This window comes from Tachyglossus aculeatus, chromosome 17 (genome assembly GCF_015852505.1).
Source record: "Tachyglossus aculeatus isolate mTacAcu1 chromosome 17, mTacAcu1.pri, whole genome shotgun sequence".
Classification (NCBI taxonomy): Eukaryota; Metazoa; Chordata; class Mammalia; order Monotremata; family Tachyglossidae; genus Tachyglossus; species Tachyglossus aculeatus.
Genome location: NC_052082.1, coordinates 5,848,709 through 5,873,776, shown reverse-complemented (window position 1 = coordinate 5,873,776; position 25,068 = coordinate 5,848,709). Strand labels below are relative to the sequence as shown.

At 40.9% G+C, this 25,068-nt stretch overlaps 1 protein-coding gene across 10 annotated transcripts in view; it reads left to right on the top strand.

The window, feature by feature from the left end:
* The window catches only part of EPHA5 (EPH receptor A5), a 381,267-nt gene that overhangs the window by 67,033 nt on the left and 289,166 nt on the right, over positions 1–25,068 (top strand). For all 10 annotated transcript variants that reach the window (XM_038759034.1, XM_038759031.1, XM_038759030.1 and 7 more), the window contains exon 3: positions 3,742–4,405. In XM_038759034.1, coding sequence (XP_038614962.1) covers positions 3,742–4,405 — 664 coding nt within the window. The remainder of the gene's footprint in view (positions 1–3,741; positions 4,406–25,068) is intronic.

The window sequence follows — 25,068 nt, the reverse complement described above, 5'->3', positions numbered from 1 at the left end:
ATTATTATTATTATTATTATTATTATTATTATTATTATTATTATTATTATAAGGGATCGTCCCAAACATGTAGCATACCTTCTTTTGGCTCGGCACAAATTTGTTCCCCAATTTAGCTATATTCCAAACAGTTCATAATCACTGTCACTCAAAGTAAAATCTATCACAATCAAACCATCAGATAATTAAAAAAAAAACAATGACAGTACAAGTTAGGGTTCTGAGGCAGCAAATTATGGAGTCTTCACATTTAATTGAGGACATTTGGAGAACTAAGATGTTTATGTGCACACTTTGAAATTAGCACCTGAAGCAGTGCCTAGTATGTTGCTTGGCTTGTATTTTTAATAACATTTTTGATATCTTTGGCCTTTACCCAGGTAGTCAGGGTGAACTGTCTACCATCATTTTAGTGGAGGATATTGCAAGCCCTAAGTATCTGAATTTACTAGCTGTTTCCTACTCGAATATCAGATTCAGAAATGAGGCTCCTATAGCAGATTTAACATCAAGCCATTGAAATGCCTTTGTTTTCCTTATGAGGTCTATTAGAGTCATAGAGCAAGCATTTAGCACTGAATTAATGTAGCATTTCTAGTTTAATGTTGCAGATAGACTTGATTCATTGTTCATCAAAGAAAGGAACCAAATGTTTCCAGATATAATTCTTTAGTTTAACTTAATTTGAAGAAGAGAAGCTTAACTGTCTTTTCACTGATCTGAATTTAAGGATCTTCCTTTCCGTTTGTCTGTGTACTACGTTCTTTTATTTGGTTAGCATTTTATATCCCTTCCTATCTGAGGTATTTCTATCATATGAAATATTTATCCAGAGAGTCAGGGCCATAAAAATATATATATATTTCTTTACAGCAGGGTGATTGTCTACTTCAGGGAAGGAGGCAGGACAGAACAGAGAAGCAGGTCTCTGGCATACAGCTGGTTTAGCTAATCAGAGAAAAGGGGTGAGAGGCTTCTCTCACAGGGTGCTCAAGATAAAGGAAAGATGAGCCTAAATAGCAGAACAGATATTTCACACAATAAAGTGAAAGGTGTCTGGCAAGATAAAATCTTGATGTCTCTCCCTTGTGAATTTATAGAGATAAGCAGTTTACCTCATTAACACATCCCCTTCTTCCCTCTCCCCCTGAGGACTGTTTTATTTTTTGATAGCAGATGGTAATCATGAGTCTATTTGTAGTGCACAGGTCTGCGTGGATCCTCCTTGTATCTGCTTATTTTTCTCTTCTTTAAGTATTGGTCAGGAACAAGGAATTATGCTGGATTTAATTTTATTATCCAAATAAATGAGTTGAAATGAGTTTAATTTTTTTTTATGGAAAACTTCTGGATCTCCATAATCATAAATTGTGGTTCACTGAATATGAGGAGGAATGATTTCATAGCTAAGGGTTATTACCTGACAGTTCGTTACACATGGAAACCACATTCCTGAGGGTGTATGATTTGTACAGACTGTACATTTTTTTTGTTAAGTTTAATCCATTTTCAGGGCTATAGGGCATCTTTCTTCAGGATGGGAAACTGGTCCAAGATTTGTTGTCTATTAATTCTTGTTCCTAGAAGTTTTTAAGACTGTAAGCATAAACTGTTTCTTTTTGTGCAGTAAACTTCATTAGAAAAGGAATACATATATTTTTGTGTATTTACATGAAAGACTGAGAATCATTTTTCCATTGGTCATCTCTTTCACGACACTGTATTTGTGTCCTCCACTTTGTAGCACATAAGTAATAATAATAATGATGATGGTGGTATTTGTTAAGTGCTTACTATGTGCAGAGCACTGTTCAAACAATAATAGTAATAATAACGATGATGGTATTTGTTAAGCGCTTACTATGTGCAAAGCACTGTTCTAAGCTCTGGGAGATACAAGTGTGGCTTAATGGAAAGATCTCGGTCTTGGGAGCCAGAGGTCACGGGTTCTAATCCCGGCTCTGCCACTTGTCAGCTGTGTGACTTCACTTCTTGGTTTCACTTCTCTGGGCCTCAGTTTCCTCATCTGTGAAATGGGGATGAGGACTGTGAGCCCCACATGGGACAACCTGATGACCTTGTATCTACCCCAGCACTTAGAACAGTGCTTGGCACATAGTAAGTGCTTAACAAATACTATTATTATTATTATTATACAAGGTGATCAGGTTGTCCCACGTGGGGCTCACAGTCTTAATCCCCATTTTACAGATGAAGTCACTGAGGCACAGAAAAGTGAAGTGACTTGCCCAAGGTCACACAGCTGACAAGTGGCGGAGCCAGGATTAGAACCCATGACCTCTGACTCCAAAGCCTGGGCTCTTACCACTGATCCATGCTGCTCTCTAGTAGAATTTCCCCCAGCCCTTGCAAGGCACCTGAGCTCCGTGGGTCCAAAAATATTAATCAATCAATCAACTGATCATTCCATCAGTGATATTTATTGAGAGCTCACTCTGTACATGGGGCTAAGCCCTTGGGACAATAGAGCTGCCCCCTGGGAGCTTACAGTATGAAGGGCTATGCAAGTATTTTGCTTTATTTTACCTTCATTCATTTTATTTTTCTGTATGTGTTGGGTGTTGAAAGATTAATCAATCAATCCATCAATGATATTTATTACGAGCTCACTCTATACATAACATTAGACCAAGCCTTTGGAAGAATAAAATAGAGTTAGTCAACACGATTCCTGCCCTCAGGGAGCTTACAGTGTAGGAGACTATAAACTTTTTTAATGTTTTTTTTTTAACAGTATCTGTTAGGCACTCTTAGTATGTGTCAAGCATAGAGAAGCATAGAGAAGCAGCATGGCTCAGTGGAAACAGCCTGGGCTTTGGAGTCAGAGATCATGGGTTCAAATCCTGGCTCCTCCAATTGTCAGCTATGTGACTTTGGGCAAGTCACTTAACTTCTCTGTGGCTCAGTTCCCTCATCTGGAAAATGGGGATTAAGACTGTGAGCCCCACGTGGGACAGTCTGATCACCTTGTATCCCCCCAGTGCTTAGAACAGTGCTTTGCACTTAGTAAGCACTGAACAAATACCATTATTGTTATTATTATTATTATTATTATAAGCATTGTTCTAAGCACAGGGGTAGATGGGAGTTAATCAGGTCAGACAAAGACCCTGTTCTATGTAGGGCTCACAGTGGAAATTGGAGGGAGGACAGGTATTGAATCCCCATTTTGCAATTGAGGAAACAGAGGCACACAGAAGTGAAGTGACTTACCCAAGGTCCCACTGCAGGAAAGTGGTGGAGCCAGGTCTTCCGGCTTCCAGGTCTGGGCTTTATCCACTAGTCCATGGCAGGGAGCAATTTTAGAGGGCTGGGAAAATCAGGCTGTTCAGTTTTAGTACCAGCTGTGAAACAGTCTTGCAGGGAGCAGTGAGATTCGGGAATTTAGGAGACTTTGGATGGGGAATGGAAGGGTGACACAAACAGTGTGAATGAAAATTGAAAGCAGAGCATCACTGGGCCAGCTGGGAAGGAGAAACTGGATCTTATTCCCTGTTCCTCAAGACCCACACATCAGCGCTTAACAAATACCATCATTATTATTATTGTTAATGTGCTCTTGATCTTTCCCCTCTGTCTCCATAGTCCCCAACGTGAGGTGGGAATTTAGGTTCGTGGTTTAGTTTTTCCTAGCTCGCGTAGCCATCGGCAAGAATGTGAAGTGCTTTGGTCTTCTGGTGTTTCCTGACTACCTTCCTTTTGGCTTTTTAAACCGTGCAGTGGGAAGAGATCGGAGAGGTGGATGAAAACTACGCTCCGATCCACACCTATCAAGTGTGCAAGGTGATGGAACAGAATCAGAATAACTGGCTCCTGACAAGCTGGGTCTCCAACGAAGGAGCCTCCCGGATCTTCATAGAACTCAAATTTACCCTGAGAGACTGTAACAGCCTCCCCGGGGGCCTGGGCACCTGCAAGGAGACGTTCAACATGTACTACTTTGAATCGGACGATGAGCACGGGAGGAATATCAAAGAAAACCAGTACATCAAGATCGACACCATCGCAGCGGACGAGAGCTTCACTGAGCTGGACCTGGGTGACCGAGTCATGAAACTGAACACCGAGGTGAGAGACGTCGGACCTTTGACCAAAAAGGGCTTTTACCTGGCTTTCCAAGATGTGGGAGCCTGCATCGCCCTGGTGTCGGTGCGGGTGTACTATAAAAAGTGCCCGGCGGTCGTACGAAATCTTGCCCTCTTCCCCGACACGATCACGGGAGCAGATTCTTCCCAGTTGCTGGAAGTGTCAGGCTCCTGCGTCAACCATTCCGTGACAGACGAACTTCCCAAGATGCACTGTAGCGCCGAAGGGGAATGGCTCGTTCCGATCGGGAAATGCATGTGTAAGGCCGGCTTCGAGGAGAAGAACGGCACCTGCCAAGGTAAGACTTCTCAGGTTGGGCCTGGAGTCTGCAGCTGGACTCTCCGCCAGTGGTCTGGTCCCATAGCATCTGGGGAAATGATGTTTAACCTCGTTATTAAATGAAAATGGGTACCGTCCCCTCCTTTGGGATCTTTTAATTCCAGAAGACCGGATGTTGCTATGCCAGATTGTATCCCGTATCCATCACTGCCACCTGGAGCCTTCTGAATTTCAGAGCATTCCCTCTCATTCGCATGACACCCAGGCGGGTTTCCTTCAAAAATAAACAGCAGAAGGAATTTCTCGGGGTGATTGTGTGCAATTCCCCCAACATCCGGGGTGCCTTTCCTGTTCTAGTCCTCACAGTTTAAAATGCAAATGCAGATCTGAGACCGGACATGTATTTGCATGCAGGAAAGTGACTGAAAAGAAGACTTCCAAGTAAACCTTGCATAAAAACCATTTACAAAGGGAGAGAACACCATTTACTGTGTTATTTAAATATGATTGTCGCTACATGCTTGCTTTTACAATTCGCACGGCAATTTTAAATGCATAATAAGCAGTGTACTAGAAAAATAACTGTTTGGCGATGACACCAAGACGAAAAGGTCATTTCAAAGCAATTTGCACTTGGTGATGCTTCCTTAATTTTTTCCCCCGTAAATTGAAAGTTGATCATGCATGCTTCCCATATCATCTGAAAATATTCTCATGTTTCCCAAAATGCACAACGTTCTCTGTTTCTCCTTGCCTAGTTATTGATAGCTTTTCCGTCTACCGATGGTTTCCTCTCTTCCTTCATGTAAAATCTGACCTAGGAAAATGACAAACTATAATTCTTTTCTTCTTTAGAATGCCCCTGCCTAGCTAAGGCTAGCTAAGGAGGTCATCTCCTCCTTGACGCACAATTATGCTTCCCTTAAGTGGTAAAGGGAGAAAGTGTGTGTTTCTGGAGAGATTTTCTTTCTGTCTGCGCAAGTTCTTCGGGTGGATCCTAATTCAGGCCTGCAGGATCTCAGTAAGAACTCTTCAAGTCATTGACAACTTGGTTCATGGATTGAATATGGGCTTAGAGGAAAGAAAGGTATTGAAATAAGCCATACATCCCAGTGGTTTCTCCTTTGGAACACATCACAGTGGTGTGGAATTTCCTTCTTGGTAACAACCCTTTTTTCTTCATTATCAGTAACAATTAACTCCTTGTGCAAAATCACTTAGGCTGTTCTGCAGGATGTCAGTGGGCTACACAGTGTGGCTCAATGTGGAAAGAGCACAGGCTTTGGAGTCAGAGGTCATGGGTTCAAATCCCGGCTCTGCCAATTAGCTGTGTGACTTTGGGCAAGTCACTTAACTTCTCTGGGCCTCAGTTACCTCATCTGTAGAATGGGGATTAAGACTGTGAGCCCCCCGTGGGACAACTTGATCACCTTGTAACCTCCCCAGTGCTTAGAACAGTGCTTTGCACATAGTAAGTGCTTAATAAATGTCATTACTATTATTATTACACACACCTCTAAAAGGCTCTATTTAACTGAATTGCTAATATTCACTGGTATTTGCTGCAACATTCCTGCCCAAGGTTGGCAGAAGGAAGACCAGAGCATTGTTCGGGGCAGAATTTCAATGAAAACTCCCTCCCTGCCTCAAAACTATAGTATTTTTTTTGCAGTGTAGTTATAATTGCCATTTTCTGTTCATTGGGGGACCACTTTCTTGCTGAAAGCTAATGCTATCGGAGGAATGGTACACGGGAGCTGAACTGTGTTTATGAAATTAGTTCCATTCTCATTCCTGGAAAAACAAAAGGGGATGGTTCTCAAAAGAGAAAAAAAATTGAAAAAATTTTAAAAAAGAGCTTTTGATGCTAAGCTGAGTGTTCATACTTCTGCAAAGTTTGATCTGGTTGCAACGCAAAGAGATATTGGGGTATGACAGTTTGAAATTGGCTTTTTGGGCTTTCCCATAATATGTTCCAGTCACTCAATCAGTAGTATTTATGGGGCACCTACTGTTGGAGAAGAATCCCCTAAGGGCATTGGGAGGATACAATAAAGTTGGTAGAAATGACTTCTGCCCACAAGGAGTTTACAATCTAGTGAAAGGGAGGTGGTGGAGAGCAGTCTGTGCTGAGTTCCAACTCTGCCTCAATGTGGGATTCCAAATACCTGTCTGCCACATGTCTGCTGTGTGACCTTGGGCAAGTTACTTCACTTCTCTGAGCCTCAGTTGGCGGAGCCGGGATTTGAACCCATGACCACTGACTCCAAAGCCCAGGCTCTTTCCACTGAGCCATTGCCTTATCTCCCTCCAGGAGGGCTAGAGATTCTGTCTGACCTGATTAGCTTGTTGTACCCCAATGCTTCAAACAGTTCTTGACACACTGTAATTGCTTAGAAAATATCATTATTATTATTGTTATCATTATTATTACAGTGCTCAATAAACACCACTGATTGATTGATTTTCCTCACATTCTAAACTCTCAAATGACAGCCTTTAAGGAGTGTGTATTGTGTCTGATGAAAGCCATAACTATTTGCTAGAGCAGATGGAAATGGCCTTGTGTGTCTGGATCTTTGAAGAGCTAAGGAATTCACCTGTGGTTCTTTTCGGAGAATCTCATTTCCCTTTTCTGTCCCTGGTGGTTTTAGGTTGGCAGGCAACCGGTTCTGGAAAAGTCATCCAGATACCGATTTTTCTTTGGAAAAAAGTTTGCTTTGCCTTTAAAAGTCTCCCTTCAAGCACTGTTGTTTTTCAGTGTTCTCCGGCAGCCCGAGAAACTCCTGTCCCAAAACCCTTTCTCGTGTCAGGGTGGTCTCTGGATCAAACTCTTCTTCTCCCTTTTTCATCCTGTCTTCATTTTTCATTTTATTCTTCCCTGAGGAGGAAGTATCGTGATTCCTCTGCTAGCTCCCATCCTGACAGCAGTTGGGATCTTGCCAAAGTACAGGGATGTGTCCCTACCGCAGATCATTCTGCCATTGCTCCCTCTCTTTGCATTCCCCGTGGCTCTGCCCTCATTCCTCCCTCCACTCAGAGCCCGGAGGCCAGCCTGTACAACTTGACATTCACAAGAAACAGTGTTGCCTGGTGGATAAAGCCCGGGCTTGGGTGTCAGAAGGACCTGGTTTCTAATCCCACCTCCACCACTTGTCTCCTGTGTGACCTTGAGCAAGTCACTTCACTTCTCTGGGCCTCAACTATCTCATCTGCAAAATGGGGATTGAGACTTTGAGCTCCACGTGGAACATGGTCTGGGTCCAACGTGATTAGCCTGTATCTACACCAGCGCTTAGTACTGACAATGGCAAATCATAAACGCCTTCTGGACTGTGAGCCCACTCTTCTCGACTGTGAGCCCACTTTTGGGTAGGGACCGACTCTATATGTTGCCAACTTGTACTTCCCAAGCACTTAGTACAGTGCTTGCACACAGTAAGTGCTCAATAAATACGATTGAATGAATAAATAACAAGTACCTCTTAAAAAAAGAAAAGAATAAGGCAAACATTCTGTAGACAGATGGCTCCGAGGGCAGGAAACAGGAAGGACCTAACTATAATTTAGTGGCGTGCTTCCTATCTGTCAATTATGCTAAGGGTATCCTCCTTTCAGACTAGTATTTTCTCCAATTATTCAATCAATTAATGATACTTATTAAGCATATATTAGATGCAGAGCATTCTACTAAGTGTTTGGGAGAGTACAATACAATAGAGTTGGTAAACAAGATCATTGTCCTCAAGGAACATAACAATCTAGTGGGAGAAACAGGCACTTAAATCAAATACAGACAGAGGAAGCAGCAGAGAATAAGGATGCACACAAAAGTGTTGTAGGGCTGGGAGTGGAATGGATATCACTGTTTAAATGCATAGGAGACACAGAAAGGAGGGCAAATAGAGTGAGGAAAAAGAGAGATTAGTCAGGGAAGGCCTCCTGGAAGAGATGCGATTTTAATAAAGTTTTGAAGCTGGGGAAAGTGGTGGTCTGTTGTATATGAAAGGAGAGGGAGGCCAGAGGGCAGATATGGGGAAGGGATTGGTGGTGAGAGTGATGAAACTCAGGTAAAGTAAATAGGTTGGTGATGTTGTCTTGAGGTCTTATGCTGTTGAGTCATGTCCGACCCACAGCGACGCCACGGACACATCTCTCTCGGAACATTCATTCATTCAATCGTATTTACTGAGCGCTTACTGTGTGCAGAGCACTGTACTAAGCGCTTGGGAAGTACAAGTTGGCAACATATAGAGACGGTCCCCACCCAACAGTGGGGTCACAGTCTAGAAACATCACACCAAGCAGCGTGGCTCAGTGGAAAGAGCCCGGGCTTTGGAGTCAGAGGTCATGGGTTCGAATTCCGGCTCCGCCACATGTCTGCTGTGTGACCTTGGGCAAGTCACTTCATTTCTCTGAGCCTCAGTTACCTCATCTGTAAAATGGGGATTAAGACTGTGAGCCCCACGTGGGACAACCTGATCACCTTGTATCCTCCCACCGGAGCTTAGAACAGTGCTTTGCACACAGTAAGCGCTTAACAAATGCCATTATTATTATTATTTTATTTATTATTTGATCCACTGAGTCTTCTCGGTCAAAATAAGGAAGCGGTTGACCATCATCTCCTTCCATGTGGCAAACCTGAGTCTCCACCCTCGACTCTCAACAGTGCTGCTGCTGTCCGGCGCGGGTGAGTTTTGACTTGTAGCAGATGGCCTGCCATTCGTTAGCCACTGCCCAAGCTAGGAATGGGATGGGTCTGCCTCTGCTTGACTCTCCCTCCCCTAGTCAAGACCGGTAGAGGACTGGAAACTCTCCAGGTGCGACCCTGAGAGGGGAGGTTGGTGACAGAGGATAGGAATTTGACGGGACTGTTTGCTGGGCCCGACTCCAGGCATGAGAAGACTGAACACTGCTGGGCCCCTCTGTTCTTCCTTCCATTCACTCATTCAATCCTAATTATTGAGCGCTTACTGTGTACAAAGCACTGTGCTAAGTGCTTGAGAGAGTACACTATAACAACTGACACATTCCTGCCCACAACAAGCTTGCAGTCTAGAGGGGGAGACCAACATTAATATAAATATTTAAATAAATGAAGTAAATAAATTACAGATATATATTGATCTATACATATCCTTCTTTCTGCTTCACCAGTCATCTCCTGACCCAGGAATCTCAAATTCATTCATTCGTTCATTCAATCGTATTTATTGAGCAGTTACTGTGTGCAGAGCACTGTACTAAGCGCTTGGGAAGTACAAGTCGACAACATATAGAGACAGTCCCTACCCAACAACGGGCTCACAGTCTAGAAGGGGGAGACAGACAACAAAACAAAACATGTGGACAGGTGTCAAGTCATCAGAATAAATAGAAGTAAAGCTAGATGCACAGCATTAACAATGCTCTATGTCTTCCCCTCACCAACCTCCTGCATCCCACATCTTGGTTAACAAAGTTAGGACCCGGGTTCTAATCCTGACACTACCATTTTTCTGCTGTGTGAATTTGGGTAAGTCACTTAACTTCTCTATGCCTCAGTCACCTTATCTGTAAAACTGGGATGAAGACTGTAAGCCCCAAGTGGGACATGGACTGCATGTAACCTGATTATCTCATACCTATCCTGATAGAGAAGCAGCGTGGCTCAGTGGAAAGAGCTCGGGCTTTGGAGTCAGAGGTCGTGGGTTCAAATCCCTGCTCTGCCAATTGTCAGCTGTGTGACTTTGGGCAAGTCACTTCACTTCTCTGGGCCTCAGTTACCTCATCTGTAAAATGGGGATGAAGCCCTCTGTGAGCCCTCTGTGGGACAACCTGATCATCTTGTAACCTCCCCAGTGCTTAGAACAGTGCTTTGCACATAGTAAGCACTTAATAAATGCCATGATTATTATTATTAGGATTATCATTATGCTTAATGCAGTACCCGACTCATAGTCAGTGCTTAACAAATACCATTTTAAATAAACAAAAAACAGAAAAAACCCACAGAGTTCCCCACCACCACCCGGCACACTTTTTCGCATGGCCGTGGCTTTGGGACATTAGTGTGGCTTTTCTCCTCTGCCGATTTCACAAACTGCCTCCTCCAAGACCACTGGAAGCCTGTGGGTCTGGAAACATTTCTCTGCTTTCATCTCAGCTGAGACGAGGTCTCAGAGTCCCTGGAGATCCCAGGGAGCAGAAGTTGGCTTGGTTGAATTATTTTCAAAAATGCCAATGAACCGGAACATTTTCTTTGGATGGGAAAACACAGTTTTGCCTTGGGAGATGCAGTTTTAATCCAACAAACCCTCGTAAATTAATGGAAGCAACCAAAGGCCTTTTCCCTGAAATCACTATTAGATAATAATAATTATGGTTTTTGTTAAGTGCTGACTTTGTGCCAAGCACTGTTCAAAGTGCTGGGGTAAATACAAGGTAATCAGGTTGCCCCATGTGGGGCTCAAAGTCTCAGTCCACATTTTACAGATAGGAGACAGAGGCTCAGGGAAGTTAAGTGACTTGCCTAAGGTCACACAGCAGAGAAGTGGTGGAGGTGGGATTAGAACGCATCACCTCTGACTCCCAAACCCGGGCTCTAGCCACTAGAATATGCTGCTCCTGATGCTTTAATCCATCCTTTGGCCATCTTTGCTTGGTGAGGGAGATAAAAGGTGCGTCTTGCCTCTAACCTCTCATGGTAAGTCGGACACACAGCCATGGTCAACAGTCTTTTAAAATCAAACATATTATGATTTTTACAACCTATCTTTCATCTGCTAGTTTAATAATAATAATAATGTTGATATTTATTAAGTGCTTACTATGTGCCAAGCACTGTTTTAAGCACTGGGGTAGATGCAAGGTCATTCATTCATTCAATCATATTTATTGAGTGCTTACTGTGTGCTGAGCACTGTACTAAGCGCTTGGGAAGTACAAGTCAGTAACATATAGAGACGGTCTCTACCCAACAACAGGTTCACAGTCTAGAAAGGGGAGACAGACAGCAAAACAAAACATGTAGACAGATGTCATCAGGTTGTTCCCCATAGGGCTCACAGTCTTCATCTCCATTTTACAGATGAGGTAACTGAGGCCTGGAGAAGTTCATTCATTCATTCATTCAATCGTATTTATTGAGCGTTTACTGTGTGCAGAGCACTGTACTAAGTGCTTGGGAAGTACAAGTTGGCAACCTATAAGTTGCCCAAAATCACATAGCTGACAACCGATGGAGCTGGGATTAAAACCCATGACTTCTGACTCCCAAAGCCCAGCCTCTTTCTACTTATCCACGCTGCTTCTAGCATTTGCTTTTAGCATTTGTTACCTTATATACACTAAGAAAAAATGGCACCGCTCCTTTGGAATGTGTTTTTGAAGTGTCCTATTTACCAGAAGAAATGACATCAAGGAGAAAGGCTTTTTCCATTATTTAAGAAACTCAAATTGCATCATGAACTAGGTGAATCATCTCCTTGAGGTTGCACAAAATGAACCTTCTCAAGCATTACTGCATCTTTTTCATGGCATTTTTTTAAAGGGTGTCTAGTGTAGTTGTAAGGGTTTATAAATTATGTGAGAAATCCAGTTAAGTCTGAATCTTTATGCTGTAAAATGGACTACGCGTTTCATGATGTAATATTCCTTGAATTATCTATGTCTCTTTGTCAAGGACCATGGTTAATTCCTACTTGCATATTCTTTCCCAGGGGTTAGTACAGTGTTCTACACATAGTAAGCATGTAACAAATATTATTTCTACTAACAGTACTTAGTACTCTAGAATGTAAGCTCTGTTTGGGCAGAGAACATGTCTAACATCTGTTATACTCTCCCAAGTGCTTAGTACAGTGTTCTGCACACAGTAGGGACTCAATAAACATGATTGATTGTTTGATACTACTGCTACAACTACTACTTTGCCTTTTTTTCTTAGGCAAAGACTTCACGTTATATCGTGTGCCAACATCTTTTTATTTAAACTATTAATTTGAAATTAATGAGAGATATAGCATTCATGGTTGTCAGAGATGTATTTCCTTAAGAATAAATCTATTTCAAAACTAAATGATTTAATTGGTAGTTTAGACTACCTGAGTCTCTTGTATACATTACACATGTGTTATGTATCAGGAAAATGAAAAAAAAAATTAAACCAAGATTTTTTTTTTAAATTTGGGGCATAGTCTGTAACACTTTCTGGATGCATCCCTCTCTTTCTGTGCCCAGAGGTCCTGTAAAATGTTAATTCCTCACTTGGGTATGGTTGGAGCCTGGAGTTTTCCAGTCAGGGGGTATTCAGTGGGAACAAAAATATAGCAGGGGAAAAACAAAACATTTTTAGTAGGTTATTTCTTCATTAAACCTTTCTCAGTTCCTTTATTCTTTGAGCTCCGCAACATTGCCAAGATCCGCCCTTTCCTCTCCATCCAAACCGCTACCCTGCTCATTCAAGCTCTCATCCTATCCCGTCTGGACTACTGCATCAGCCTTCTCTCTGATCTCCTATCCTCATGTCTCTCCCCACTTCAATCCATACTTCATGCTGCTGCCTGGATTGTCTTTCTACAGAAATGCTCTGGGCATATTACTCCCCTCCTCAAAAATCTCCAGTGGCTACCAATCAATCTCTGCATCAGGCAGAAATTCCTTACCCTTGGCTTCAAGGCTGTCCATCACCTCGCCCCCTCCTACCTCACCTCCCTTCTCTCCTTCTCCAACCCAGCCCACACCCTCTGCTCCTCTGCCGCTAATCTCCTCAGTGTGCCTCGTTCTTGCCAGTCCTGCCATCGACCCCCAGCCCACGTCATCCCCCTGTCCTGGAATGCCCTCCCTCTGCCCACCCGCCAAGCTAGCTCTCTTCCTCCCTTCAAGGCCCTACTGAGAGTTCACCTCCTCCAGGAGGCCTTTTCAGACTTTACTCTCCCCCTTGTCCCCCTCTCCATCCCCCCATCTTACGTCCTTCCCTTCCCCACAGCACCTGTATATATGTTTGTACATGTTTATTACTCTATTTATTTATTTATTTTACTTGTACATATCTATTCTATTTATTTTATTTTGTTAATATGTTTGGTTTTGTTCTCTGTCTACCCCTTCTAGACTGTGAGCCCACTGTTGGGTAGGGACTGTCTCTATATGTTGCCAACTTGTACTTCCCAAGCGCTTAGTACATTGCTCTGCACACAGTAAGTGCTCAATAAATGCGATTGATTGATCGATTGAAATAGAAAGTCCTCACCCATCGGCTTTAAAGCAGTCAATCACCTTGTCCTTTCCTACCTCTCTTCGCTACTCTCCTTCTACAACCCAACCTGAATGCTCCGCTCCTCCAATGCCAACTGTATCTTGATCTCGCCTATTTAGCTGCCAACAACTCGCCCACAACCTGCCTGTGCCCTGGAGGGCCCTGCCCTCCCTCTTCATATCCATCTGACAATTACTCTCCCACCTTTCAAAGCTTTATTGAAGGCATATCTCTTACCAAAGACCTTCCCTGACTAAGCCCTCTTCTCTATTTCTTCCACTCCCATCTGCATCGCCCTGACTTCCTCCCTTTATTCGTCCACCCTCAGTCCCACAGCACTTGTGTATATTTCTGTAATTTAATAATAATAATGAATGTGGTATATGTTAAGTGCTTACTACATACCAGACACTACTAAGCGCCAGGGTGGATAAAAGCAAATCGCACTGGACACAATCCCTGTCCCTCGTGGAGCTCACGGTCTCAATTGCCATTTTAAAGATGAGGTAACTGAGGCACAGAAAAGTTAAGTGACTTGCCCAAGGTCACACAGCAGACTAGTGGTGGAGCTGGGATTTGAACCCAGGTCCTTCTGATTCCCAGGCCCGGGCTCTAGCCACAACACCATGCTGCTTCTCTTTATTTATTTACATTAAAGTCTTTCTACCCCTATATTCTCCAAGCTCATTGTGAGCAGGAGATGTGTCTGTTGTATTGTTCTATTGTTCTCTCCCAAGTGTTTAGTACAGTGCTCTGCACACAGTAACAGCTCAATAAATATGATTGATTGATAAATCAATCAAGAAGTGGGAATGTCATGATAATATATAACTGTAAGCTTCTGGGAAAGGGGATGTGTTTACTAACTCTGTCGCATTGTACTCTCCACCAACTGTCAGCTGTGTGACTTTGGGCAAGTCACTTAACTTCTCTGGGCCTCAGTTCCCTCATTTGTAAAATGGGGATTAAGACTGTGAGCCCCCCGTGGGGCAACCTGATCACCTTGTAACCTCCCCAGCGCTTAGAACAGTGCTTTGCATATTGTAAGCGCTTAATAAATGCCATCATTATTATTATTACTCTCCCAAGCACTTAATACAGAGTCCTACACATATAAGTGCTCAATAAATATCATTGATTGATTATAGTAATTATTGAGTGTCTGCTGTTGGCAGAACATTCTGCTAAGCCCTTGAGAGTGGACAATGGAGTTATATTACCTTCTTCATCACCATCAACAGCATTGATAAATATTTACTGAGGATTCATGGATTACAGTGGTACTATAGACCCTTGAGGAGAAATAGTTCAGAAGGCTTCAGTAGTCACTTTTCCCAGGCTTGAGGTCAGTGAGCATAAAACCTGCAAATAAACAAATGCACCTAAACACACCAGATACCCCTATACTGTGTGAACCAGTATTTATGTTACTTTTCTTAGATGGTAGGTGGAAGGTGGGGTCACAGTTGAGTTTATATTTCTGGAAGAATGGAAATACAACAAATTTTAGATGTCTGATTTTTAGCTGAGAAGTGCAATACAGTGCCTACAAAGTTTTATTTTCACAAATGTAAATAAACTGATTGTTTGGTTCATTGTTTTCCAAGACAGATCTTAGGTTGAGGTGTTTCCAAATGTTTTTATACACTTACTGAGTATTATTTCAGATGAGATGTATACAGTTATTCGAGAGCAATGCCAGTTTCTTAAGGGAACCACAAACATTTGTAGAAAAAAAAAAATCCCCCTTTTCCTTTGAGTAAGCGTTTGACGGAAATAATTGAGTTTTCATAAATGAAATGATGCCTGCTGAGTTCTCTTGTGATTTTGTTGCTGACTTACTCAGATGTAAGTCAAGACCACCAATCTTCATCAGTTGCTGGTGGAATGAAGCGGTTAAGTGAGATTATCCCAAGATAATTATAGTTTCACTTTATAGCAAATGGTAGAAAGAGGTTTAGATGGTGGGTCATTGCCAAAGCCAGCTGCAGTGAAGAAATGTGCTACAACTGAAAATATCAGGGATGAGTGATGATAAATTGAATCCAGTGGATTACAAAGCCCTTAATTAATTGTCCTACTGGGAGGTGATTGTACTGCAAGGAAAATGTTTCTGGAAGTACTCAGCTCTGGGAAAAGCTCTAGTTCAGAAACTGTACCAATAATGTTGGGAGTACTGAGTCTATCACTCATATTCTGATACATTTTTATGATTAAAATAAAATTGGTTCAAGGATGGCATAGTAGGTGTTCATATAATTACATGCTGAAGAGCCTATTAATTTTAATTAGGCACACTACCAACGGACATCAAAGTAGCTGACTTTTTGGCTCTTGTATTTTCTTTTTCCAAGAAGAGGAAAATAATTTTCATTTTCATATTTCAACAAAAGATTATTTATTCAAGCGGAAACATTCTGTTGAAATTGTACATATGAATGGACATATGTGTTATTTTATTATTGACATTTTCAAATGTGGCATTTTGGTGTTTTTGTGCATTTACCGGTATTCTTTATAGCAGATTTGGTGTAACTATAACTTTCTTCTTTGGTGTAGTTAGTACATGAAAAAGCTTTCCCCTTCCCTTTCCCCATGAAACTATTTTAGAGTACTGATATGAGAGCATGCTTTGTTAATGGATTTCAAGCTTCAAAAGCAAAACCCCCATGTAAATGAGCTAAGAGATTAACAGTGCTCACTAAGAATTTTGTTTCTTTTCCCTCTGAAATGATGTTACTAATATTCGGGACATATTTTTAATCAGTACTCTGCCTAACTTTATTTTTTAAGTTGATCTCATCTTGATGTAGTCTGTCAGTGAGACAGTTAAAGTGTATGGGAGCTAACTATAGATTCAATAATTACATTAATCTAGGCAAGTGCTTAGTTCCCAATTTGTTCAGCAATAGAGAATATTCCATAAGTACTTCTTCAGTGAAAGAGGATAAAAAGAATTATACATCTTCCAAAAGGAGGAAGATGACAGTCTGTCTCAGTTGATTTGGTTTCTCCCTTCCTTTCTCCTCAGTGAATGGTTTGTTTTCAGTTTACAACGGACCTTTAAATAAACTTGGATTAGGGAGTCCCGCTAATAGCTGAGGAAGTGTCAATATGGATAAATGTTTCAGGGTCCAGGGGCTAATCATTTATCATGCTACAATCATTTTTTTCCCATAAAATAAGCCCCACAGTGGACATCATTTCTGACTCATACTGCCTTGCATTGGCTTTGCAAGCTTCTAAGACCATAAGAGTGTTCCCATGTCAAATTCACGAGAGCAGTACATCATGATAGATGATTTTTTCTGCGGTGAACACCCCTCTCTCAAGATGCTCAGAATTTATGAGCATCAACTTGCACTGGACTGAAGCTGGGAGGGAAACTTCTCAGCTCAGTTTCAGGAGGCTATACAACATGGAAGAGTATTTTAAAGGGGAAAAATGACTTTAATAGGGCTTCATTTCTTAACTTTTGAAATTAATGATTAAATATAAAAGCCACCGATTTCCCTTTGACTTTCCTAGAATAGCTTTCAACTACTTTATAGCTCTGACTTTGAGTAGAATGTCTCACTGATGTTCTATTATGTTGATGAGATGTACTGTACCATTACTATGCAAATTCCCCCTGACAGTAATGGAATTGAGGCTCCACTGACATCATATTGGGTCAAAATGACTGAAGCTACATAATGTCAGTGACATCCATGCTCCCGTGGAAGTCTTACCGTGATAATTGGCTTTTATTAAGCTGAGATTTTTATTAAACTGAATGGATTTCTTATGTCACTGTTAAAAAAAAAAGATAACCTCCCTCCTCAAGCTATACAAATGCTAAAGGGCTTAACAATCCCAAAACTTACATCCAGTTTATACAAATTAGGAAATTTGGATTATGTCTAGAGGATGGAGAGACAGTTTTCTCTATTGGTACCAAAGTGCTACATCGCCTGTATGGTAAGGATTTCAGAAACTAGTACATTAAGAGCAAAACAAAGCTAAAAATCACATTTGGACTTTTATGGGGGTCTCTCTGTAGGCTAACTTTGGTGTTGGACTGGAGATTCCCTCACTGTTTTGAATAGGCCAAAGAGCGGGAATTCAAAGATCCATTAGGGCTGCTAAAACCAGGATTTATTGCTGCTGCTCAAATTCACATTGCCTTTAAGGTTTAATCACACCCTTAATGTTATTTTAATGTTTTGGGGGGTTCTGTCTAATAAAAGATATCTATATTGGTCAAGCTGTCTGGACCATTTGGCAAATTCACTTTCTGGTTTCTTTTAATAGGACTAGACATTGAAAAATTCTAATAAGGAATAAAACATAGTTTGTCTTCTGGAAGCAACTGTTAATGATTAGCTGTTATACTAGGAGAAATCAGCTCTAAACCATAATAAGATTTGCTTTAAATTGATTGTAGGAGAATTTATGACAAAAAAATAGAGTCTTGTTCTTTTCCCCTTTTCACCATTCTTTCTTTGAACACAAAATGAAGATTAAATGTGTCCAACAACAACAACAAAAACCTTGCCCTGGAAAATAAAGACAAACAAAAAATAGGAATGAAAAAGCGAAGTAATAATAGTAATTGTGGTATTTGTACCATGCTTACTATGTGCCAAGCACGGTACTAAGTGCTGGGGTGGATACAAGCAAATCGGATTATAATAAAAATAGTAATTAATAATACTGGTATTTGTTAAGTGCTTACTATATGCCGAGCAGTGCTCTAAGGGCTGGGATAGATACCAGGTTATAAGGTTATGGGGTTCACAGTCTTAATCCCCTTTTTACAGAAGAGGTAACTGAAACACAGAGAAGTTAAGTGACTTGCCCAAAGTCACACAGCAGACAAGAGGTGGAGCTGCGATTAGAATCCATCACCTTCTGACTCCCAGGCAGAAGATTTCTGTCCACTGCACCATGCTGCTTCTCAAGTCATATGAGTCCAAGTTGTTAATGAGATAATTTTGCACTTGTAGGAATAAATAATGTTAGGAAAATAAATCAAATAGACCTTGGATATCAAGGTGAACAAAACTGTTTAAAGCATGGACTTCCAGGAGATGGTGCACCTGGGAAAGAGAAAAGTATCATTTTTCCCTTTTTGCCCTCAAAGAAACAAAATGGATTATTGCAGTATCTAATAACGTCCCCCCATGATAACCACTGGAAGAGAAGGAATCATAGTAAGGGAACCTCAATTACTGCCAGTTACATTAGGGTGGGGATGGGGGGATTCTCTTTAGACCCTTTTAAAGACTGAAGAAAAACAAAAGCATGATCCAGTTTTTGTTTAATTTATTTTTCCTTCTATCTCTAGGCTGTCTACATACCCCATTTTAACTTAAACTGTTTGGATTAGATGTTCATTTTTGGTCATTTGCACTCAATTTCATAAATTTAGTTCTTATTCTGCCCCACAGTCCAGTGAGAGAGCATGAATTTATCCCAGTTTTTTATAAGAATGTGCCAAATTACCCAGAGGCCATTTCTCCTGTGGGGGATCAGCAGCCCTGGATTTTTTGAAGTAAATAAGAATATGAATAGGTCTATCAGTTAATCATATTTATTGAGTGCTTACCGTGTGCAGAACACTGTACTTCACGCTTGGGAGAGTACAACATATCAATAGACAGATTCTTCCCCAGTCTTGCAGGGCAAGAAGACAAATAGGAAAACGTGATTACTTATCCCCTCTTCCATCTTTCCTCTGTCTGTAAATTATTTCAATGTGGTCTGTCCGATGGATTATAAAGACCTTTAAGGTGTTAGCTTTTACTTAACTGTCATACTCTCCCAACCACTTAATACACTGAGCTACACCATTACGTGCTCAGTAAATACTATTTATTGATTGGAGGTCACACACAGATAACAAAGGGGAGATTGAGAAACAGACTACCAAAACCCTGAGTCCAGTCCATTTAAACCATGCTGATTCTTTACTGTTGTCCTTGGTTCTTTTTCCCCACTTCCCTACCCCCAGCAACAACACAAATCTTTGGAAAACAGAAACATTTTTATTCTCTGTCCTGAAAGGCTACACATTTGGGAATATCAGTAGCAACATAATTTATTGAGTGTCTGCCAAGTGCAGAGCACTGTACTAGTAATATGGGGAGAATGTTCAGGTGAAGCAAAGACATGGTCGAGGAATTTACCATCTTAACTGGGAAGAAGTAGACGTATATTGGTGGATGGGAGAATAAATACAAGATAAGGACAAAAGTGAGTAGATAAGATCAACAGTGAATAACTGATACACATAAAAATACTTGGGGAGATGGAGGAAGATGATGGTCATCCCGATGAGGCCAGTTATAAGTCCAAGCACTTAGTACAGTGCTCTGCACACAGTAAGCACTCAATAAATACAATTGAATGAATAAGTCTATAACTATAACTCAGAAGTCGAAGAGGAGTGAGAATTCTGTGGAATGAGGCTTGTTTTAGTAATTAACAGTGACAAGGGATGAGTTGGACAAATAGGACGTTGGAATCTGTCACAGGGTTTCTCTTATCCATCTCTGTTCTTACAGTCTGAGGATATTTTGTCAGAAGAGAACTTGAAACAGTATTGTTGTCAGCACTCTGTATGGTGTGTATAACAGTGTCTAGGAATCCTATCCTGGACCAGAAACAGGAGGGCGACTAAATTCTCCACTTCTCCTGTTGCAGTAACAGGACTTTTATTACAGTTATTTTAGCCCTTTTTTTGTAACGATGGGTGGGCTATGGATGGAATTCACATTTTACCTTCCAAAAGCTCTCTGCTTAGAAGCTCACATACTGACTGTACACTTATGCTGACCAAAACGCATTCATCTGTAAAAAGGAGAACGATTTCTTTGATATCTTTTGAGTTTATCAGACGAAGGAGAAGATTTTGTACCATTTTGACTGCTGTTAAGGTACAGGTAAAGGGAAAAAAAATAGCTTAGGCTTGTGGGAAGCACAATTAGAGCAAATACTAATTTGAGTGACAGCTAACTCCATTTCTTTGATAGAGCTCATTAGCGGCAGTCACCCACCAAGAAGGCATATCTGGAAGTTCCCGCTGTGTGTGGTGCAAAAGAGAATAATAAAAATGTTTCTTTGTTATTGCAAGGATCTTTCCTTCAAGGAGCTCCAAACTCTTTGGGAAGATTTATATTATAAAGTTTCAAAAATACCTGGGATGTGGCAGGAATCCCCATCAGGATTGGCCCTTCCATTTGAAACAAAATTCATTCATTCATTCAATCGTATTTATTGAGCACTTACTGTATGCAGAGCACTGTACTAAGTGCTTGGGAGGTACAAGTTAATAATAATAATAATGGCATTTATTAAGCATTTACTATGTGCAAAGCACTGTTCTAAGCGCTGGGGAGGTTACAAAGTGATTAGGTTGTCCCATTGGGGGCTCACAGTCTTAATCCCCATTTTACAGATGAGGTAACTGAAGCACAGAGAAGTTAAGAGGTTTGCCCAAAGTCACACAGCTGACAATTGGCAGAGCCGGGAGTTGAGCCCGTGACCTCTGACTCCAAAACCCGTGATCTTTCCACTGAGCCACCCTGCTTCTCTAAGTTGGCAACATATAGAGATGGTCCCTACCCAACAGCGGGCTCACAGTCTAGAAGATTGAGGGTAGTGACTTGGGTGACCACGTCAACTTGAGCCAAACCCCCCTCTCCTTTGCAAAACAAAAGTCCAAAATCTGATGGCCTTCTGGTAACCAAACATGCCCAGTTACAGTCTCATCTGGAAATCTGGAGAGGGTTGTCAAACAACACAATTTTATCATGTTATTTTGAAATCATACTTGAGATCTAGGTACTGCCCACATAGACATGGGATCTACACTGTAATTTACTGCATGCCACTGCCTAAGAGAAAGGTTGGGGGGGTTGTGCTGCTCTCGGAACAGTGCTTGGCACATTGTAAGCACTTAACAAAGATCATCATTGTTATTATTATTACTGTATTGCCAGAAAAGGACTGCTCTGAAGCTCCCAATGGTGACTGCTAAGGAACAGAAAGTGTGAATGAAAGAAGCCTCCTAAATCCAATCTGTCAATGAAGTGGCCATATCAAGGTGTCCATAACACATGCAGAGACTTTATTGGTCACCCCATGTCTGCTCTGTGGTCTCATGAAAGAACAGAACTGGGGTCTGGAGGCCCAGATTTTAGTCCCAGTTCTGCCACTTTCCTGCTGAATAATCATGGGCAAACCACTTAACTCTTCTGAACCTTAGTTTCCGCATTGGTAAAATGGGGATAAAATGCCCGTTCTCCCATTTTCTTTAGAAAGTGAGCCCCCATGTGTAACAGGGACTGTGTCCAATCTGATTATATTGTTTCGGTGCTTACCATTTGGTACAATTCTTGCCACATAGTAAGCATGTAACAAATACCATTACAAATGATTATTTTATGCTCTTTGGACTCAAGTCTCAAGGGGAATTTTATCTCAGAAAAATCCTTTCTAAAAATATGTCTTGTTTCTTGATGACTTCGTCGGCAAGTTTCTCTAAACTAGAAAGTCTTTGGATATTCATGTCCAATCTGAATCCAGAGAGCTTAGTTTAAAGCCCCACAGTCAAGCCTCACATCTTGGATTTATTGACCAAGATACCCATAATTTCCCTAATGGTAAAAAAAAAAAAAACACCCAAAAAATCAACTTTTCTTTTTCCTTAGCCCAAGCTGACCTATATTATATGTTTATTTTCAAGTCTCTTTATACGGGTTTTTTTTTTTTGGCATTGTTTTTGTTCTTTCAGTTCAAGCATGATTTAATATGTCAAAACTGTTTTGCTTAGCCGAGCTTGATTGTCTTACACACTTCCACTAAATCTCTGCAGTCTGCCTTTCAGGCATGCCACTGCCCAGACAAATGAAGTGTCACAACAGTGAGGACTTGTTCTCCTATTGTGACAGCGGTAGCTTCCTGTGACAAAAGCGGCAGCATGGGATTTAGACAGCAGTCAGACCAGCAGATATCTCAGGTCATTGATTGGGAGAGGCCACACACAGGCTCACAGACGAGGATTAGGCTTGGAAGATTTAATTGATCATTCGCGTGAAAAGGAATTTCGGCTCAGAGTGAGAATTTCGTTTATCTCCGGCAAAAGAGGAAAGCACAAAACTACCGTTGGTGGTTGTCCAAAAATAGGTTCCTGAGATAACACCTTTACTTCTTACTGTTTGTTTCATGCAGAAATCAGGTTTACCACGGCTGTTGTTACTTTTCATCATTTGGTTTTTAGTTTATTACCATGACGATTGGCCTGCTACCCAAGGATGTCAAAACAGGTTGGATTTTAGGGGTTTAATTTCTTCCAAGATCCATGGAACCCAAGTTCATTATTTTTCAAACTGTTCTTCCTTTTTTTTTAGTTATTTCTTTTGTTATGTTTTAGAGATGATAATTAGATTCTCAATGCAGAGGATGAAAATATGAATACAGGTCACGGGCATTCAAGTTTCAAGATATTACATGAGATGTTATTTTATAGGTGAAGTTTAAGATCAAACATATTGCTTTAGTGCTCAATAATGAATTACAGCCTTGTGTGGGGTTTTAAGTGGAAGACAGAATTTGGAAGATATATCTCTGTAAAACTCAACAGGTCTCTTGCTGGGGAAATTGCCAAGGCTATCTGAGACTATCAGTTGTGCAATCTGCAATTAGGCAGCGATTTGAAATTAAAACAAAGGGACACCCTTCAGTCATTAATATTGCGAATTCTTTGAAGAAGATACAGTGTTGTGTTTTGGAAAAAAAAAATATAGGAAAACAGTATGTAGGAAAACAGTGCCAAGATAAACAGTGAAAGTGAGAAGCCATCCTTACTCAGTTTGAAGAAAAAGACACACTCCATGCCATTTGTATTCAATTTGGAGGTTAGCCTGAATATTTTCTTTACTGAATCAACTTCAGAAACATAAATTTTGGACACACTTGAGATATGTTTTCTAAGATGCCTGCAATTAGGCAAAAACCATATGCTTCACCATCACTGGCAAAGATCATCATTAGTGATTGCCAAAAATGGCTGTGTTAACTAACGGACTTCAGAAACATCCCAAGTTCAATTTTTAAGTCTTAATCGATAAACCAATTAGGAACCAGTTTATTCAATCAAGTAGAAGCCAGGCAAAAATTCTGCAAAGACAAATCTGGAGTGGTCTACGATTTAAACATCACCCTATTATTTAAGCAGGAGCTCATATTCATATTCCTTTTTTCCTATCTGTAAATTATTTCAGTATCTGTCTCTTTGAGGATAAGAATGGTGTCTACCAAACTTTATGGTTCTCTCTCAAGTGCTTAGTGCAGTGCTCTGCCTACAGTAGGTGCTACTAAATACTATTAATTAAAAAAATTATGTCAACCTTGTTCTCTTCAGGTAAATCATTTTTATACCTTTCTTGTTATTTTCAGAAGGTGATTAGATACATATTTTTTTTCTGTCACATTTAAAACCATTGAAGTGAATCCCAGTTTCTTCTAAAAGGATCTGGGACTGAGAGGTGGGAGACCTGGATTCTAGAGTAGGATCTGCCCCTGGTTTGCTGTCTGACCTTAAGTCACTTACCCGTGCCTCAGTTCCCCTTAGGTAAAATGGGGAGAGAGTTCTCTCTGTGAACCCTCTGTGGGACAGGGAGTGTCTGGTCTAGTCACCTTGTACTCATTCCAATGTTTAGCACATAATAAGTGCTTAATAAATACCATTATCCTCATCTTTATTGTTATCATTATTAAGTTTTGTTCATTTCAATTTTTCCATTTCCTCTAACTTGCCCTAAGAAGATTAGGAGCTAGGTGTGTGTTTGCTTTGATAGAATGCATGTTTCTTATCCTTCATTTGCTGCAATCTCCTCACCACACCTGAAAAAAAATTCAGATTTTTTTCCTAGGCTACTGAGGTCTATAGAATCCTTTCTAAGGATTTCAGGGCTGTACAATAAGTGATTATGACAGACGCTCAGTTTTTGTCTAGAAAGGAAAACCACACGTTTAAATTCCCTTATGGTCCCTATTTAGTCTAGTTTCCCACCGGTGTTTCCAGAGGGGTTGCTTTCTCCTCTGTGCTCACTGAGAAAAGATTAGAATCTCTTCAGTGTTTTTTGATATTTCAATTTTGTTGCTGCGAAAGTGAACAGTGGCCTTTGTTAAAGGAAAGCACTGTCTGTTTAGGTGCTTAATGTATTAATTAGAGCCCTTTTGGCATGAGGGCTTTTCACTGAGTGGAAACTGAAAATTGAGCTAGAAACAAGATTCTACATTAGGACTTCTCCTTCCTCTCCTGTTGCAGTGACATTCCTGGAGCTTTTTGTTCAGCGGAATTCTTCTCTAATCCTCTGTTAAGGACAAGGGTTATGTTGGGAGGGAAGGGTAAGAAGAATTCAGATTTCTCTACCCTTTCCTGTCCTTTGCCT